Source organism: Cupressus sempervirens, chromosome 8, assembly GCF_028749045.1.
Source record: "Cupressus sempervirens isolate cs-2001-9-10 chromosome 8, ASM2874904v1, whole genome shotgun sequence".
Taxonomy (NCBI): Eukaryota; Viridiplantae; Streptophyta; class Pinopsida; order Cupressales; family Cupressaceae; genus Cupressus; species Cupressus sempervirens.
The window spans coordinates 613,340,785-613,361,687 of NC_143125.1; the positions used below are offsets into that span (position 1 = coordinate 613,340,785).

Genomic DNA, 20,903 nt, shown 5'->3' on the forward strand with positions numbered 1-20,903 from the left:
ACTCCTCTCTTAAAAGGTTGATCTGGGATCAACTCCAAGGTTCTGGGTAATCTTGCAACCTACTGGAATCCGCTCAATTGAAGATAAATATGAGTGTTCATGAGGAGGCCTTTGCTAGCTTGTCTAACAATTTAGATAAGATGTAGAATCTATTTGCTATTTCAAAAAGGTAAAACACACAAAAATAAATTTACCTTTTGTATTTTTTGTTTTTAAATGAATGCAATCTAACAATGCAACTATATCAATTCCTAATTTAACCAAGGGGTCAGTAAAGAAAATAATGAAGATAGGGTAACAAGAAATTTAAGCAAATAACATGGAAGTAAAATCCTAATGGACATAAACTACAGAATCAATATGTCTATGAGTTAATCTTTTGAAAAGATCTATGGGTAACCAATGAAAATAGGAGCAACACTTCCTTAATTCCACTAATGCAATTGTCAATGGGAATTTAGTAACCATAAGATGATTCACTTTTCATCAAATTGCAAGGGCACAAAAAGTGTGTTCATGCGAGACAAAAAGATATGCAGGAAAAATATGATGATCTCTTCTCAAACTAAGTACATCAACAGAATTTGTAGAACCATAGAAAACACCAGAATTAAAAGATCGCACAACTAGAGCAACACAATAAAACAATTGGCTCAATTACACTTCATGAATATACATTCACAAAATATAACACACTTAGGCAAGAATCACTACACTCCAAATGTGAGCACCAATAACATATATTAGTGCATCAAAAAAATGGTGGCCTGGAATACATATTACATTCTTGAATTTATAAGAAATCCTCTCCTCAATTTGTGTTGAGAGTGAGAGATGTCTTTATGTAATCATATGCTTCAAAACTAATAATTTAACAAATCTATTTATGTACAAACTAACTCTCTAACTAGTGCTTAGTAGGACTCCATCCATATTTATATCATTAATTAGATGCATGAGCCTTTACATGTCTTAAAACAAATAAAACATGAGAAAATAAGAAAGAGAGAGCCATTAGTTGATGTAGAAGTATTTGGAAGTTCCAAAAATAGAAGCTTTATCTTTAGTAGGCATCTGTCAGATTTAAACTATGATCAAAATGTATTTTTGATGCATGGAAAGCTCTCATTTTGGAACTAGCAATTAACTATCAGCCTACCTTTGAATTATTAAAAATATTCTAGAACATTATTTACAAAAAGCATAGCTGTGCACTTGGTGCACCTACACACCTGACGCACCCCAAAGGTAGGTTCAAAAAATGCAAAATTTCACCAAGTGTCAAAATTGAAAATTTGGCTTCTAGATTTTGTTTCCCTCTAAAATAGAGCTATGTTTGGGTATTTTCCCTTGAATGTCTCAATGATCTCAGTGACTTGAGCCACATCTGGAAAATCTAAAGCTTCATATTTGTCTTTCACTTTTTGCTTGTAGTTGCCCACCTTGATTCAAGTCTATGAAAAATCTCTAAGTTTCACATCTAACCCTAATAAAGCCTCTTCCATCTTGAATGCCTACCTGATATCATCATCATTAATAGCCTCCTCAATTTTTTTTTGGAATTTCTCCACTACTACTTCTACTAGTATTAACTTCTCGTTAGAATCATCCAAAAAAATGTCTAAACACACATCACTATAATGTCTCTTTGCTTCCAAAATTTGCTCTTGGTTTTGATCCTTGAGCTTAAGAATCTTCACGTGTAATGCTTCCATTAATTTATTACCATTTATAATCTTTTCAATCCAATCATCAATCTTATCTAACTCAGCTGTATATACCTCCATCAACATCCAATACCTTTGGCTTTTAATTGCTTGTAATGCTTGCAAGTCTTTCCCCCAAGTATATACTTCATCCATTAGACCAAAATCCTAATTCAAAATAGCGATTAGCCTATTCATATTATCTTGCATAATTTGTAATAGCTTTAGATTTCCTTGAATATTCTGTAAACCTTTTTCTTCAAAACTTTCTCACCATTGTTGACAAGCTTTCAAAAATGGATCCAATTGGCTCCTACCTCTATCTCTTCTCTTGATCGTTGTGTTCAAGATTTCTTTGGGGTCTGTGGGATCCAAGGGACCAACAACTTCTCTTAGATATCCTTTTAGGATTTCATTTTGTCACTGAAGTGTTATTAATTCCACCCCATCATGTTCCAAAATTGTGAATACCTCTTTTTTTCCTTTTGAAACCATTAGTTTAGCAGTATCCATGGTTGGTTTCCCAAGCATGACCTCCTTGATTTGATAATCTCATGGATTTTAATATTTGAATGCAGAGGAGGAATAGCTACGTGAGAAAATAGGTCCTGGTTTTGATCACTCATGACAACGGCTAATGCCTGTGCATCCTTTGGTGGTGAATCAAGCTTCCTTAGGACTTCAATTAATTCCATTCTATCCTCCTTTTTAGTGGTGAATTGTTGTTTCTTATTTCTTATTACTTCTTTCCTTAGCCATCTTGGGATATGCTCCAATGAAAATTTTCCTTTTGAGGACGAAGGAGTCTATTCTACTATGCCTTTTCCCTTGTCTCCCCTTTTTGGAGTCCTCTCCTTTTGCACAAGATTTGCATGGGGAGTCTCTTTGTCTATAGAGTCCATAGTCCTTACCTCATTGTCTTGGGAAGTTTTTTGAGGTTGTTCACTTATCTGCCCTTCTTCTAACACTTCCTTGGTAGGTGTTTGTTGTGGTTCTTCCTCATTCTCTATTCGGACTTGTTCTAATCCTATGCTTGGAGGAAGAGGGGTAGCCAATCCCTTATCTACACAAAACGTGATTTTTACTAGGGATGATGGTGCTACCTTAGGTCCTTGTGGTTTGGGTGGTAGCTAACTCCAATCCTCCTATTAAGGTCAATTAGTTGGGGTATCTCTTATCTTATCCCTAACCAATTTGGTACCCATGGGCATGAAATCAAAATTTGACATCTAAAAGACATTAGTACCCTCCACATCTTTCTCATCTATCTACTATTGCATTTCATCTTCTGAGGTTGTAGTCTGAATGGGTTCCTTAGGAATAGATGGTAGTGTGATTGTGGAGCTTCTTCTCCTTTTTGACTTTGTAGCTCTTGCGATTCAAGTCCTCCAATTCAAAGGTAAATTGTCCTCTTCGTCCTCATCATCCTCTTCTTCCTCTTCTTCAGGGATTGGTTTGGGGGTTGATGGGAAAGGGATCACTTTCCTAATGACCTTTTGCCTCCTCTTTATTGGAGTGTTGATCTCTCTTCTTTTAGGCATCGAAGAGGAGGCTTTCTCTACTCGTTGAGGCGGGGATACCTCTTGTACTTCAAATTTTGCTTCCCCTTCACCTTGTTCAGTTGGTAGCACTTGGGGATCACCTTGAGCTTGTGTGGATTCCACATTCTCTAGCCCCTGTACATTTTCTTCTCCCTATTGTGGAGGTGCCTGAGTCTCTCCCCTTTTTGGCTTGGCCTATTAAGAATTTCATTTCCTCTTTCCTTGACCCTTTTGAGCCCTGTAGTACCCAATTGGTCTATCTAGTTGGTGTACTATCTCAAGTCTCACTAGTGATTGGGCTGTGAATGTAGGCATTGTGACCTTAGCTCCTCAATATTTGGTTGGACGGGCTTGTGCATGAAATACCACTATTTTAGGGATTGGATCAAGTTTGAAAGGTTTCTTGATCCCATCCTTTGTCAATTTGATGACATGCCTCACCCTATGGTTGATGTCCGAGTTCTCATCTTTGTCAATCTTGACATTCATAATAGGTTAGTCACCAATCTTGTCCCTTTTAAATAATGGATTGAGAAGATCCTTCATATCTTGTTGTATAATCTTCAATGGAATCTTCACCTTCAAAGCACTTTCTGCTAGATACAAAGTCATCCTACAATAATCCCTTATGCGGACATCATAGTCATTTGTTGTGTTCATCTAGTAATCTTCAACTATATCTTTATGTTGAAATGTCTTACCAGCTAGATGTTGTACTCTCCCAATGTTATCAAAATAGGGCCATGGAGAATTATATTCTTCCATGGGATATTGATCCCATTCACACTCAAAAGATAGAATGTCTTGTCTTTGCACCACACTAAAAGGTCCTCTAGTAATAGACAATATCCAACATATTTTGTGCTTCTTCCTGACTATCATATGTGAACAAGAGTTGTCAAGTGATCTCCAGTAAAATGAGTCTTGTCACTAGGATACCTAGGGAGCTTCTTAGGGTTAATAGTTGTACCTGCTACCCTAAAATATGTGAATGTTTCAAACTAGATGTAGTAGGGCCCAACTTCTGATATCTTGGCAGCTGCCTCTTGTGACATCCTTTTTGCATAATCCCCCTCTATGAACTGGATTATTGCAAATATGAAAGCATCATTCACAATCCTATATTCCTTGCTTTTCTCTAAAAGCTTCTTCTTTCCTAGCTAAGGGTATACAATGTAGGGCCAAGAATTTGCATCCTACATGCTACCCTTCTTATAAAGCCCAAGATAATCTATCACTCTCGCATCTAGCAGGTATACCAAGTATGATGTCATGCAAAACATTCTGTTATCCTTCACTGCCACGAGTTGTTCACCCAAGTTCTCATTGAGAATGGAGGCCCAGTCAATCAACATCTTTGTCATCTTGATAGTCTCAATGAAATTGACCATCCATATGCTCAAATGTATTGAAGTGGGCAAAACCATGACTCTTTTCAAGAGAATGATCGAATATCCAATATCCTCCTAATGTAGCCTTGTGTTATGTCGACTTTACCTACTTTCTACCTTAGAAAAGTATTTTCAATAAGGTATGAAGATTGGATGATCTCAGAAGCTTTGTCAATATGTTCCCTATACCATCTCTCAGCTTGGTGATAGGTCAACCTCATAAATTAATCCACCTTTGGAAGATGAAACACCTTCTCTATATTGTTGGGTCAGAGATCCAAGATGATCTCTCTAGTTATGCTCTTGATGACCCTTTCCTCGTGAACATATCTCTCTACTAACATCATGACCAACTCTGAGGACTGCACTGAAACTGGATGTGACACTATGTTAACTAGTCCTGATCAGATCAAGGTGGATATCATGGGAGACCTTTTTGTTGGCTTGTTGCACAGTGTAAATAATGCACCCATATCTATGTGACCCAGTTCAGTGTCTTGGATCTTTGAATGATCATCCTAGAAATGTCACTTCATTGGAACATGTTGAAACTTGAACACTACAAGCTTTGGAACCATCTTTGCTGCAAGGGAGGATGATGAGGAAGCCATTGAATCTGCATAAAAAGCATGTATATTAGTCCAAAGTCAAATAAATATTGATTAATTCAATCCCCAACACTAACTCAGATAGAACCAAAAAATCTAATTGCTTGAAAACTTGAACACTAGAAGCTTTGGAACCATCTTTATTGCAAGGGAGGATGATGAGGAAGCCATTGAATCTACATAAAAATCATGTATATTAGTCCAAAGTCAAAGAAATATCTATTAATTCAATCCCCAACACTAACTCAAACAAAATCGAAAAACCTAATTGCCTAAAAACATCTCAAAAACCTAATTTCACCCTAGAATGTAAAAGAGGGCACACTAGTCACACCTGATAGGTGCACCTGGTGTGCCATTTTTAGCAAAGTATTTAAAGATAGGTTGTGCATCAGTGCACCCTTATACTGACTTAGGCGTGAAAGGATTTTTGTCTTTTAAAGGTTCACAGTAGTGCACCTGATTAGGTGTGCTATTGTGCACCTTAATTTAGTGTTTTTTCTTTTGTTTTGAATTAAGTTTTTAATGTTTTGCATGGAAAGGTAAGGTGCATAGTAGCACACCTAATTAGGTGCACTACTTTGCACCTTAATTTTAATTCTAATGTTTATTTTGTGTGTTTTGTGTCAGTAGGAGAGTGGAGGAGGTGCACCTCAACTGGTGCGATGTTGCAGAGCTTGGAGTCTAGAAAAAAGCAAGTGAAGAGTTGAGGGAGGGTCCCTAGCTTATATAGCCTAGGTTCCCTAGCACAACTATGGGAGGTGCATAGTTGCATTGCTGTGCACATCACTTCAATGTGCACTTCCCTTTTGAATTTGGTGCATTAGTGCACCTGATTAGGTGTGCTAGTGCACCTTTTTCCCTTGTAAAAACTTAAACTCTCAAAATCTTGATTTTTGAGATTTGGGTTTTTGGGTTAGGACACAGTCTTGACCAAAAAATAATAAATGAAACCCTAAAAAGACTCAGACCTTAGACTAGGATTCCAAATAGCCAACAAAATAAAGGAGGGGGTCCCATTTCTAGACTAAATGAGGCCTTCATTGTGAAAACCACAATAGTATTTTATTTATTATACAATATGTTTGTGATAGTATGTAAACATTTATTTATTTTTATTTATAAACCCCCATTTTAAAACTACTTTTTGTAAATTATTTTTATTATTTTTACTTTCAATAAATAAATAAAATATTAAATTATTTATTCGTTTAAATATCTATATTTCAAATAGATAGTTTTTTATAACTTTACTAAAGAAATTAATCTCATGTTTTAAAAAAATAAAATGATGGTAAAAACAAGGAAAAATAACTATTAACCAATAAAATTATTTTCAATTAGTTTCTAATAAAATTCTATTTGTAGATATTATAAAAGTAAAAGCAACCCTAATATTATTATTTTTAAATTATACTAGAAAGCATTCTTATTTAATGTGAAAAAATTACACATAAATTACAATGAATATTTTTTTTATAGAGTATTTTCTAGAAATTCATGTCTGAAATGTTATATTATTCTTTGATGTCTACTTAAAATTTAATACTAATATTAATGTGATGATAATGTTAGCCCAATTGTTCTAATTTTTCATAGTAATAAAATAGATCCACAACTATACTAAAATAACATCTAAATTGTCATGATCAAACTTATATATATATATATATATATATATATATATTCTAACATTTTATATTCCATTTCTATACATTTGAAATTCTTTAGGAAATCCATCATTTATAGTGTTTTGTCATGTTTTTCTTTCCTACCAACCCATTGATATCAAATCTATCAAGAAGGTAGAATTATAAAAGACCAATCTAATAGATAATATTTAGTTGCACATAACACCTAACAACATTAACATAAATAAATGGATATTTAGGGTGCTATAATTATTTTGATTGGAGATCAACAATCATTTTATGACTAATTTGCATTCTTTCTTTTCTAAGTGTTAAAATAAATAAAATAAAAACCTTAATATAAAACTTTATATATGAGCTCTTAGATAAATACACAAGATATTATATAAGAAAATAAGCTTTTACTTCTTTTTCTCAATTCAAAATAATTTTAAAATACTACAAAACATTATCAAAAAATGGATGTGAGATGGACCCACACTATTCCCATTATGGTCTCTTAAAATGGGTGGAAATCAAATATACCTTGAAAATATTCTAATTGGAAATGCAATGTGAATTTGTGATATTCCTCATCATAGAGAACTTTAACATTTGCTTAAGCATGACAAATAATAATATTATAAAATAGATAATATTAAGAACAAGCTATATAACTTAAAGAGTTCACCATAATTAGAAATTACATGATAAAGACTAAAACAATTTTAGATTCTAACAATCCCAATTTTTCCAAGGCAATGACATTTCTTAAGCCCTAATGTTCTTAAAAGTAACAATGTTCTCTACACGAGGAAATAATTTTATTAACAAGATAAAATTTTAAAGGAATTTCGTTACTAATTCTATTGTGAAATTAGGTCTAAAAAAGTAAAATTATTTTACCAAAACAAATATAAATTAGGTCTAAATGATGTGATAATAAATAATAATGTTACCATAAGACACTCAATCATAGTTCAAGTATTTGAATGGTCTTAAATGTTACATAATATTTTACATCACAAATGTTTGTCTTTTTGGTAAATGGAAGGCCATTAATACATGTTGGTATTCTGGCATGTTGATCAATTCTATATATTTTCCCACAAAGTTCTTTTTTAAAGAAAAGTCCATTTTCATAGACATAGGATAGAAGAATGATTTGCATCTAAGTGGATGGATAATAAAAATTTGTCAACTCAATTTTTATTTGTGGATATTATATCTAATAGCTCTTGGCATGAATTATTTAGCAAGGAGAAAACTGAACAATTGGGTGGGCTCATCCTCAACTTGCACAGAAAAAGAACTGAATTACTTAAGTTGGTTTAGTGGGAAGGTTGTTCCATAGGCTATGCTTAGCCTCATGGACGTTAAAATTTCATCTATATATCTATCATTTCATCCAAGATAATGAATTCTATTTAAAATTTTGAAAAAGAAAAATTATATTGATTTACCGAGCAACTGATCACCATGGCTATTGAGACAGAGGTAATAAAAAATGAGGAATGGCATCTCTTCATAGAAAATCCCACTCACAGAAACAAATTTGGGTGAAAATTTTGTAACAAAGATTTTTAATTTATGAACATTGTAAAAACAAAATTGATCAAATGGGAAAGAAGAATATTTTCGTGTGCCTAAGTATAATGATATAATAAGGTTGATTATAGACTATGCATTGGCTCCCCATAGCCTATTATGATTTCACAAAGGAAGTGTGATGGATCGAATGAATTGAAGACCTATCAATTCATTTAAGTCCCGTTTGTTTGCTGGAATTAACCTGGAATAGGGAAACCGGAATAGGAAAATTGGAATAAATCTATTCCAATTTTGGCTCAAAATGAGAATAAATCGAATTCCAAAGAAAAATTAGAATTCAATTTATTCTCATTTTGAGCCAAAATTGGAATAGATTTATTCCAATTTTCCTATTCCCGTTTCCCTATTCCAGGTTAATTCCAGCAAACAAATAGGACCTTTAGTCACATTTTAAACAAGTTTGTATGCTGGATTATAATTATAAATCTTCCCTAGAACTACATCACATACCAAGTTCCCAACATAGTTCAATGTTTAGTGTAATTTGCAAAAGAATTACCAATTCGTACCCAAAAGTTTCTTGTCATTATTCTATTCTTACAACATTCGACAATGCTAGAAAGTTAGAACATTGTGGTGGCAATTCTAGGAGGAGTGAGCCTAATGTCTCAATAAAATTCATTGCGTCCCTGTGTTTCCTTCATTTTTTTTAATGAATCAAGCTATTCCTAGTTTCTTTTCTTCGTAACTAAGGTTGTTTTGACAGTTGTGGAAAAGGAATTGAGTAGCATAGCTACGGCTTGGCTTTGGCCAATGAAAACGTAGCACACATACTTAAACATCTCTTGTAATTATTAATTAAGTAAAATATTAAATTAATTAATCAAAAATTTAAATACATGCACATAACATTCTTTCATTCATAATTATAATAAATGGGTCAAACAATGGTTTAGCTATCCAAATGTGTAATAAGCAAAATAGAATAGTTTATAAGAGTATATGCCTCGCGAAAATAGTATGATTTTGCACTATCCAAAAAAGATTCATCAAAGGAATAATAATTTAATTTATTGAAATTGAATATGTAAAAGTTTATAAGTTTCATAGATTAATTAAGTGATTATAGTGGCAAATTGTTTCTATTTGAAATTTTAATGCTTTCACTTATTTCAAGTCATCTTTTTACTAGCTCTCTACTATTTTGATGGATTATTGCTCTCTTTAGTTGAATATGTTTGAAGATAATTAAAGATTTCTTATTGATAGGCATCTATTGAGAATAATAATATTAAAGAAAAATCAATTTTATCATTTGATTGCATTGACATTCATTTTTTCCAACCTTTGACATTATCCTTTTTTTTTTCATTCTAAAAATTTGATAGTGGATAGAGAGGCCCTTAAATGATTGAAATCCAAGGATTTTAGGGAGCTCATGTAGAAGACGAAGCTATGTGACATCTTCACTAAGCTATTTGAAATCCAAAAGTTGCATTACATTCTATGCATCACCTAGTATAAGAAAAAAAAAGAGAAAAATAATTTTGTAAACTTTTCAATAAGTTAAGGTGGTCAGACACAGGAGTTTTTTTAATTTTGAAAAAGTTATAGTAGAAAATTCATATTTAATTATTTATTTGCAATAAAAATACCCAAAAATATGTGTCACATTCATACATGAGTCTACTTTTTATATCTATAATTATTTTTAAAAATATTATCATTTGATTTTGATTAAGGTTGTAGACATACACCTACTTTTTATTTTCATCCTGAAATTTTTGTACTCCTACATTAAACTCCAAAATTTTGGTCGATAAAATATATTTTTCTCTAGATAAAGCCTAGTATTTTAGAAACTATATTCAATTTCCCTACAGATTATTTTCTTACAACATTTTGATATAAATTCCATAACTACTTTATAATTATGTGTCAAGTTAACATAACCTTGATTTATTGGTTTTTCACTGTCACTTAAGGCCATAGTTTGGTTGACCATGATCTTGCAAATACCCTTTAGAACTAGAGAATTGAGAAAAGCATGTAGAATTAGGATGACAATAATGTGAGAGGTGATAATCAAAAGGGGGAGAATATTGTGCCTCGAGTTACTAGTGATAAACAAGCTCTTATCAAGTAGGACTTTGCTAGGTTGGTGAAAACCATTACCGATCTAACTAAGAAAAATGAGGACTTGGAGGATAAGTTCAATAGGATGGTCAATTTTTCTATCCATGTCATGCATTCTTTTTCTTCCATCCTTCATCTTTTGTATGCTAGAAAGGAGAGTATCAATGATGCCAAGGACATGGAGACTACTCACTCACTTTATGGCTTCTTGATAGACGATTGGCTATAAATCCTACTAGAGAACCCAAACAATTAGAAGGAGAGTTAGCTCCTAGTCTCTAGTCTCTTCTTTTTTGGTGTTTATGTTTACTGTTTACTATGTGGCCCATGGGGCTTATTTTTCTATTAATTATTGGACTTGGTTTTTGCCCAAAAATTTAGATTGGGCTAGACTTTTATATTACAATGATAGTATATTAAGTGTTAAATGTAGTAGGTTTAATTATACAAATATGTTAGTTTGGGGGTTTTTGATATTAAGAAAGGGGGTTGGTTCATCATAGGGTAATGACTTCTAATTGATTTTCAATCTTCTTTTTTCTATACTTGGGTTAGCCCCTATTTTGACTACTTTTTAATATAAAACAATATGTTAGTTTACCTTATAACATTTTAGTAATATTAAAAGTTAATATTATGATAAATCTATCTCACAAAAGAAATTCAGGTACCTCCATAACAATTGTACATTTTATTAAAACTAGTACCTATGTCATTTTCCAAGTAATTACAATTTATAGTTTTCCATTAAGGCTACAATAATTAAAATAAACTCATCAACTCACTAGGTTTATCTATGTAATCCTTTCATTCCCTATTATTAACATGACTGATCCCAAAGTAGGGTTGAGTGGAATTTGATCCAATTTCTATAGTATAGGGTATTCATTGGTTTGAATTATTACTTTCAAAGGTGTATATTGATATCTAGAGGAATTTACAACTTAGAGTGTTCAATTGATGCATGATATTCATTTTTGAGTTTCCTATATGGAATATTAACATGAAAGTCATCATATTTGAGGTTTGAGTAAAATTGTAAAGGTTTTAACTCATTATTAATAAGACAATGAAAAGGTCTTGAGGAATTTGGTTGATTTTTTTCAATTTTTATTGTTGTTATTTATGTAAAGTTTTATGTATTAATCTAAGTATTAATATTATTAGGCCTATTTATGCTATCCAATTTTACTTCTAGTTCCTATATATTTTTGCATGATTAATATTAAATAAGGAAATCATAAGAGCATAGTAGGACTTGTCTCTTGATACTTGTAGTGGAAATAGGGAAGGTTAAGTTGTGATTAAGGATTTTATGCTTATTACTGTAGTAGGACAAATTAAACATAGAAACTTAAATGCATTATTTATTACTAGGGAAGAAGTGCAAGAGAGTTTAAAAGAAGGAAATTGAACATGAATCATACATTTGGAAATTAGAGAATAATGAAAATATTATTAGAGGTTGGAGAGAAATGGATGTGGGAGATCTTTTATTATTGCGGTCTAGCTTATCAATTAGGAATAATTTTTTCAATAAAAATCACCTTATCTTTATCACTAAAGAAAATGGTAGACTTGGAATCATGTTTGTCCCTTAAATGAGAAAGGATGCAAATATTATTATTTTTATATTTTATTGTATTCATGCTTGGTTTTTAACTTCTTTAGAACTTTAGGTGATCTATTAGTTTTGGTTAGATAAAGTAGGATAGGGCCGAGACCCATAAAAAAAACACCAAGTTCAGTGGACAAAAAAAAAAGGATTGAAAAGAAGTGAGACCCTACAAAAAAAAAAAGAACTAGAAATAGAATATTAACAAAAACTAAGACCAACACAAAACAAAACAAAACAAAATAATACCAAAACATTATGTTGCTAAGCCATTAGAGATGGACTAGAAGAAAAAGCCAACACCTAACATCAACCAAAAGCAATAGACATACACCAACACAAACCCCAACACTGCAACCATACCATAACAAAGGAGTGCTACTTTCTCATCTCCTTGAACTTATCTAGCAAGAAGGGTAGCTTAGAAGGTGTAGATGAAGACACATCCCTGGGTTAGCCTCTTTCTTAAAAACTAGATGGAGAGGTCCTCTCTTTACTATGAGAATCCTCTCCCCATTTTCATTTTAGTTTCCTTTCATCCAACTCATCCTGAATCTTGTGATTGTCCATTTTTACTCTAGCCTGGGAAACTCTCTACTGAGAAGCCAAATCCTTGATTTTCTCTCATAGGTAAACCTAGGACTCCTTCATATATGATAAAGAAATTAGGATCTTGTTCTTCTCTTCCTCTAAAGGAACAATGACACACATCTTCTCCTCCAACATTTCCCACTTATGTAACTTCTCTGAAAAATATCTTCCCACTTCCCAATGTGCCTCATCCCTTTTCACTTTGGTTTAGTCATCTACCTTGTGTTCATCTTCAGTAAGGGACTCTAACATATTTATCTTTCTTCTCAATATTTGAATCTAAAGAAAAGACACTTGGTAAAGTCTTTGAGTCATTTATGGAATATGCACAATTTAGTAGACTTGAGGGGTAGGGCCTAAAGATCAACTTATCCATCAGAAACATTAGGAAGAAGGGTAGGGGAAGAAAAATGGTGGGATAATGAGATCCCTAGAAAAAGTGAGCTAACTTTTAGGGGAGGGCAGGAAAGAGGAAGTAGAAGGTATATTATGCATAGAATAAGGGGTGGAGTTCTTTGGGTTTGAAGTTGACTTAGTTGACATGGAACAACAAGAAACTAAATCATCTAATATTTCCAAAGTATCTTCTCTTTTTTGTTGAGAGGAATTCATGTGCTTAGCTTTAGTTGAAATTAGTTATACTTAGACATGTTGTGGAATTTTCAATGGAATTTTATCTCATGTATAGAGACTTTATTGATGAATTGAATGGTGGAGAACACATTATCTCTAGATGATACTTGAAGCAACATTAGATATACTCAGAAGTATTGTGGATTATTAGAAGAAAGATCTATTATATAAAACACTAGAGGAGACAATGAACACACTCAAAGAAGATTTAAAATTTTAGAGAAAATGTATCTCATTTACATGGGTTATGGTAACAATTTTATATTCTCCCATGTTCTAAATATATGGTTACGTGTTCTAAACTTAAGAGATCCACTCAGGCAATTAGTTTAATTTTACCTATATGACCAATGATGATTGGTGGGGGTGCTTCATCAAAGTATCTAGAAGGTTCAGGCTCAAAACCCTTGAAACATGCAACTTTTGTTTAAATTAATGTAATAAGGAGGTGAATATTGGAAAATTAGTTTAGTGTGTCCTAGTTTTTAGTTACTATAGTTAGTTAGAAATAAATTATTTTTAGCTATGGTAAATGTTTGTTCCTTTCTCATAGAATTTCTCTATTTATTTCTTATTCACGATAAATTCATAAGCATTTAAAAGGCCAATGAAAATACAATTTATATATCATCAAAATGAACTAATTGAATATCATATTCTTATTTCAATTTTTGTTTTTTGTTTACATAAGTCTTCTTAGGTTAAAATGTTAGACAAGAAATATTTAAAATAGGCTGTAACTTATTCATTTTCAAAATCTACAATTTCACAAGTTGACCTTAGTTGCTATCTATTGGTGTATTTTAGGTCTACCTCTACCTATTAATAGTTTGCATTGGATTTAAACTTAGATGGGGCTATTTGCCACTTATTTAATAATAATAACTCAATGTGATGCAAAGAATATAATCTACATATTAATAATTCTTACCCTATTATCTAAATTAATCTGGTTTGAATTAATTTTTTTTATCAAATAGTATCAATTTGATTCACATTTCAAAATGAAAATACCTTTAAAAATATTTTTTGGATTCCTAAATGTTGAACAATCATATGATTAGTAGTATATAAATATACTATACACTTTGCACATAAGATATATACATATATTTCAAATTAGTTCACAATTTTCTAAAATATGTAAAGGTGATTGATTTTGCATATTATTCTATCTAATCCCACCAAATAAATTCTATATAATTTATTATAAAAAAAGTGGTGCTTGATTTTTCTAAACAAAGGCTATATTTAATTCCCATATTCATTAATAGGGTTTATTTCTTATATATGTGAATCTTGTAATTATTCGTATGGATCATTCATCCATGTTTATATAAAAATTGCAATAATGTTATAATAAAATCATCAAAGTAATACACAAAACAACTTGATAACAATGAAAACAAGTGAATAACATATAGTCCTTTTATGACACTTCAAAATAGTTAAGCTAAGATCATCACAACATAAGTAATATTTACAATTAAAAATATTAAATGTGAAATTTGTGTTCATAGGCCTAACTAGCTATAATATAAAGCAAATTATGAGTCATGTATATTATATGTAAAATATAAATAATACTATTGAATGATAAGGATAGGTGGTGGAAATAAATGAATACAACAATACTTTTCTTCTTATCGTTTAGATTTTGTAATTTTTTATACATTTAACCTTATTATCATCCTAGTCAAATAGGTAGGATCATGTATTCAATCAAATGTATAATATGTTAGCTTGGTGGAGACAAGAGTTGTTTAAAGAGTATCTACAAGATTGATTGTGGAGTATTAGTCCTATAATATAAAAGATGAGGAAATAGTGATGGATTGGTTTTTCTTATTAATGAAAATGGGGTGAATGGTTGGGAGGAAATATCTTATGACATACATACTTATAGGATTAATAGTGGTTCCTAAATTGAGGGAAGGAATACCTATGAATGCATGCTAGAAGGGATGGAAGCACTAATGAGTTGCATGGTTAGCCGATTATGTATGAAAGAGACTCATTGCGCAAACATGAGAATATTCCTTTGACTATTGCAAATATTCTTGTTTTCTTAATGTAAATAGTCAAAAAACAATACAATTCTTTCTTAAAAATTTGATATTTGAATCTTATAGAAAAATAAATGATTAAATAAAATGACTCTGATACTATCACATTAAAAAAATTCATACATAATAGAATAGTGTAAAGCAAAATAATTAGTGAAAGTAATTATATACTTTACATGAATTTAATTTAAATTTTAAAAAGTTAAAAATTTGAATCACACAATATTAATCTTATATTTGCAATTATAACTATCTAAAATTGAATACCTAAACATGTTTAAAATATAATAAATGAAAGATATGTATAAATAAATAAAAATTATTCAAAAAAGAAATATATAATAAAAAATTCAACACAACATACAATTACATCATTTATTATTATATAAATACATTGAATAAATATACAAATTAAGTATTCAATAAACTATACAAATATAAATGTATATTCAACGAAGTGTAATTAAAAACTAATTATTTGTAATATACATGTACATGTAGATTCAACTTTTACATGTTACACAGGTGGCTTTACATGATCCATGCACAAGAGAGAGATTTGATAGGATACGAAGTCCTTGGACTAGTCCACTAAATGGTCCGGCAGCCAAACAGTCATTTGCTCTTTCCTTCGTGTAACAGTAACTGGAAGTTCTCTCAAATTCTGACAACCTCTTAAATCTAGTTTTTGAAGTGACCGAAGTTCCCCAATGTTGGAAGGAACAACTTCTAATTTCTTGCAAGCAAATAAACTCAAGCCATCGAGTGAGTGGAGATTTTCTATACTTTTGGGCAAGTTTTTCAGTTTCATACAATAACTTAAGTCTAGAAATCTCAAAGAAGTAAGCATCCCAAAGTTAGGAGGCAATTCTTTCAGTTCGAGAGAGCTGCACCTCAATTCTTTTAAAGAGTTGAGTTCCCAAAAGCTAGGAGGGAATGTTTCCAAGTTACAGCAGCCATCTAAATTTAAAGCCTCCAAAGACCGTAATTTTCCAAAGTTGGAAGGCAATTCTTTTAGGCTAACACACTCTGATAAACACAAATGTTTCAGAGAACTCAGGTCTCCAAAGGTTGAGGGCAACTCTTCCAACTGCTTACAGCTTGTTAATATCAATTCTTGTAAAGAACTTAATTGCCCAAATGAGTTTGGCAGGTTTCTCAAGGAATTACCACCACAAATGCTCAGTCTTTTTAATGAACGCAGCCCACATACCTGCTCAGGCAGCTCCTTCATTTTATCCCACTCATCTAATATCAAAACTTTAAGGCCGGTTAAGTGATCCAGCTTTTCTGGTAACTGCTGGAGACTTTTCAATTCTTTTAAATCCAGCTCTTCTAAGGAAGAGTTTTGGATAATTTTGGTGGGCTTTGATTCCTCGCATGGAGACTGTGCAGTGGATCTCATGACCCGCAGCTTCTTCGGTAGCTGCGTTCACGTTGTGATTCAACTATAAGGAATTTCTCCCATAAAAGAGATATAAATACGAAAGAGAGAAAAGTAGGGAGGACTTGCCTGATATAATGTCACACCATCTTTAAAGACAGGGCCATGGAACACAGCCAATCGCTCAAGCGACTCTAAGCTCGGTGGCCATAACGCAGAAATGTCCCCGCCCAGTCTGAGAAATCTGAGTTCCTTAAACTTAGATGATGTTTGGCTTGATACTGACACTTTTATCTGGCTTTCTAAACCCAGGACTCTCAACGAATTTTTCAATGAATGTAGTTGCTTCTCATCAACTTCATTACGAGATTCAGATTCCTCCTTGCCCAGCCAAACTCCCTTAATTTGCTTGAGCTTCTGCAAGGAGAAAATACATTTCAATAAAGCAACTAAACAGATATGCAGAAAAGAATTTTAATCTTGTAGCATTCTATACCAATGAAAATGCTTACTTGATCCTCGCGTGTAACTTCAAGCCAGGACTGCATATTCATTATTCTACTGGATTGAGACAAGCTCCGCCCTTTTGCTCGGATGATGTCATGGACAATCAACTCGCCTTTGTCCGATGTCTTCACTAATGCCGCCTCCTCCAGAAGTGTCATGTCCTCAGCTCCCACAATGTACTCCACGTCGCGACGGTTCCAGTTAACAAAGAAGCAGCAAATGTCGAGAAACGCTTCTCGCGTAGATAATTCAAGCTCATTGTACACAGAATTCACAAGACGTTGACTCAGATTTTCGCCTTTTATATCTTCTCCGGTCTCCAAAGCTTCAAATATTTGGGTACATCTCTCCAGTTTGTAATTCTGCTTACGCAAACGAGCACCAACAATTTCCAACACTAAAGGAATCCCATCACAAATCTGCAGGGTTCTTCTCAGGTTGTCTGTGTCTCTGTTTATAGTAATATCATTTTCTTTCAACAAAATTTTGAGGGCGTCTTGGCTAGGTAGAGTACCCACACGATAGTCACGACGCTCAAGGCCGGCGTGTATGAGCATATCTGTCACACCCAAATTCCGAGTCGTGGCCACTATTTTGCTTCGCTTCGGAAGGCCTGCAAAGCGTTTCGGGAAGAGCTCTTGCAAATCGTCTGCGCGAAGAGCGTTGTCAACAAATAAAAAAACTGGCTTCTGTTCCTGGACTTCGAAAGCTCTCGCAAGATGATGCCGGCCCTCTGCAGTATTTCTCAATGTAACATTCCTGTCATAAGTGTATGTGGGGAAGGCATCTCTCAATATTTGTTGCTGCATAGACTTTATGTCATTTCTGGAGCGGTCTTCTTGGATCTGAACTCCAGAATAGTTGTAATCAGAGAGATCTAAGTCAGCAATAACAGCAGTGGCGAGAGTGGTCTTTCCTATGCCCCCAAATCCATATATAACAACAGCCACTGGTGACTTATTTCGAGCTCCCATGTCCAACAACTTCATTACCTGTTTCTTCTGCGCTTCGATTCCAACTGTCGATAAGCATAGGAAGTAGGTTAAGGTAATAACAACACATGCAAATGGTGATGCAAACTTGCAGATATGTAAATACAGATAAAAATATTGGACAACGAGGAAAATTATATATATATATATACCTGCATAATCTGGATAAATGGGCTTCTGTGGAGGGAAAGCAACAGGCTGCTGATGATGTATTTGTATCGCTACTCTCAATGTAAGATCCTGATATACTTGATTTATTTTCGATTGTAGAGTGGCCAAACTTGTGGAGTCTACAGAAGCCTTCAGAAACCTGCAATACGGACAATTTCAATCAGGATAACCTGTGCACAAATGAGGATAGAGCTAATATAACTCCCTTAAAAGCAAATATGCAGTAAGCATTGTAGTCACTTTACCTGAAAAGCGTTCCAGATTTTAATTGAGAAGCGCACATCATGGATCCTTCAACAATCAATATAGTAGCTTCATTCAATATAGTTTCTTCTTGTGGCATATCATACTTCAACTTTCTTATATGCGCAGCAAGCTTCGCCATTTGCCTTAAGAGTTCTATGCATTCACTGCGGTTGTCGGAGATCTGACCAATCTGGTCTAGCAAGAAAGCTATAGTAGATAACCCTCCAACAACCCAGTGCACTTTCCCCACACTTTGCAATATCTGTGCTAAAACCTGTCTGTTTCCTCCGTCTCCCTGTAAATATCACCAACATTATTTCCAACTCGGAAATAATGCCAACATGCTATTAAGTAAGAAATAAACATATAACTGAAAGTAAACAGTTACCTTCTCCAACTGAATATGTTTGTTGACAAATTCGAGGAATACAGACCCACTTTCGATAAAGGAAGCCCACACTGATTTCGCTCTACCCTTGAGCGTATCAGAATGTGTCTCTGAACTTTTGCTTCTCTGCAATGTCTTCTGTTGTTTCGACTGCATTTACAGACAGGACATTATAAGTAAAACGCCAAAAGAAATAAACGTACTTTCTTAAGATTAGGGTTGAGGCAAGCTCACTCTCATACTAACCCTGTTTAGAAGAGAATCCAAGAGCTTGTCGATGAGATCAATCAAATACTCAACATCGCCTGCATTGTTGATCGTTCGAAAATGGCTGACACAGTCATCCAATGTGGGTGGCGGCGCTGGCTGATCTGGTAGTGGTTGTAAAGGTTGCTCCGATGACTGTTGCGGGGGCGGGGGCGGGGGCGGCGGTGTTGGTGGCGGCGTTGCTTTCTTTTTGGACTGACAGCAGCCCATGTTCGGTACGTAAATAAAAGCCAGATGAGATGAGTATGGTTGTCGAGTTCGAAAAAAAGCATTGAATGCTTTATAGGCTCCCTCTCTCTTTATATTTTATACTTTTGAGTCTGTTTACAAGTTATTTTCGTTTCTGGGGTAAAATTATTCTTCATCCTTTCCGTTTCATAATAGAGGTAGTTAATTCACAGCTGGGAAAGAAAACTGTGGAACATAGTACGTATTTTCCTCTATACAGGTGTAATAAGCATAATGGATAAAAGTATCGTTCGCCTATATCAAGCGATCAGAATACTAAATCTTGCATCGGAAAAGCTTATCTACGTTGGATTCTTTGCTTCGAAATTAAGTTTTTGTAACTCTACTTTTCTGCTCTAACGCGCACAAATGATGAATGGGAGCACACGGAACTGGAAGGAACGAGAGTAATTATGTTTATTTTCTAATTTGGAAAAAAAAGGCGTGGCGGCAACGCAGACATTCTTTTAAAAATTCGCAATTTATGAATCTGTCCAAGCGAGTTGAAGGAAATTTTTACATAAAAGATATTTTATTCTCTTTCCAATAGTATTATTTATTTAAAGATGATTTAAAACAAAGCAGAAGAATCGATTAAGAGTCGTATAATTCCCTGTGAGCTCAGTTAAATGCGTGAAAGAAACTCGAACATAAACTTTTATTATGGTCTACGCAATAAAAAGTATTATATGTCGCCATCCAGAAATTCTGGATACTGCATCAGTGGGGCAACAGGATTCCCATGTATTTGGAAGCTGTATAAAAGTTTTGGTTCATATATTAAATATGGACATATGTATCTTTCCACCTAGATGTTATTTAAAATAATTTTGAATTGACTAAAAACTTTGGGTAATCGTTGTTAAGACCAAAGGTTAGCGAATTTTTGAAAGCGCGGAGCATCGAATCAAATCATTTCTTTTGGAGATGCCTGTCAAGTACCTATTATTCTCCCCCATATTTTTGGACAGCTGTTAAAGTATCAATAATTATGACACAAAAGAGATAAGAATAACTTCGTCTGGAAACGAAATCAAAATAGGAAAACATAGCAAAGTATTTACCAAATATCACGAGATATCCAAACCATATACTCAACGCAAATTGGTGACACCATCTCATCTCGCTTGCATTTACAATGGGTTGTTGTTTCATATGGAACAGGACAATCAGGTATGTGACTGCATTTGAATATTGCTACATAATTAAAAATAATAATCGCTCCATCTTACTCTTATAATTGTAATAATC

The 20,903-nt window shown here is 33.3% G+C and overlaps 1 protein-coding gene across 1 annotated transcript; it reads right to left on the reverse strand.

The window, feature by feature from the left end:
* Positions 1-15,892: 15,892 nt before the first annotated feature.
* LOC149543916 (uncharacterized) lies at positions 15,893-19,739 on the reverse strand. The gene is made up of 7 exons (XM_089796346.1): positions 19,404-19,739; positions 19,158-19,307; positions 18,769-19,064; positions 18,505-18,662; positions 17,366-18,378; positions 16,983-17,270; positions 15,893-16,895 (listed from the first exon to the last, which is right to left on the reverse strand). The coding sequence occupies exons 1-7, from the start codon at positions 19,632-19,634 to the stop codon at positions 16,053-16,055; spliced, it is 2,979 nt and encodes a 992-aa protein (XP_089652472.1). The 5' UTR covers positions 19,635-19,739; the 3' UTR covers positions 15,893-16,052.
* Between the last annotated feature and the right edge of the window lie 1,164 nt (positions 19,740-20,903).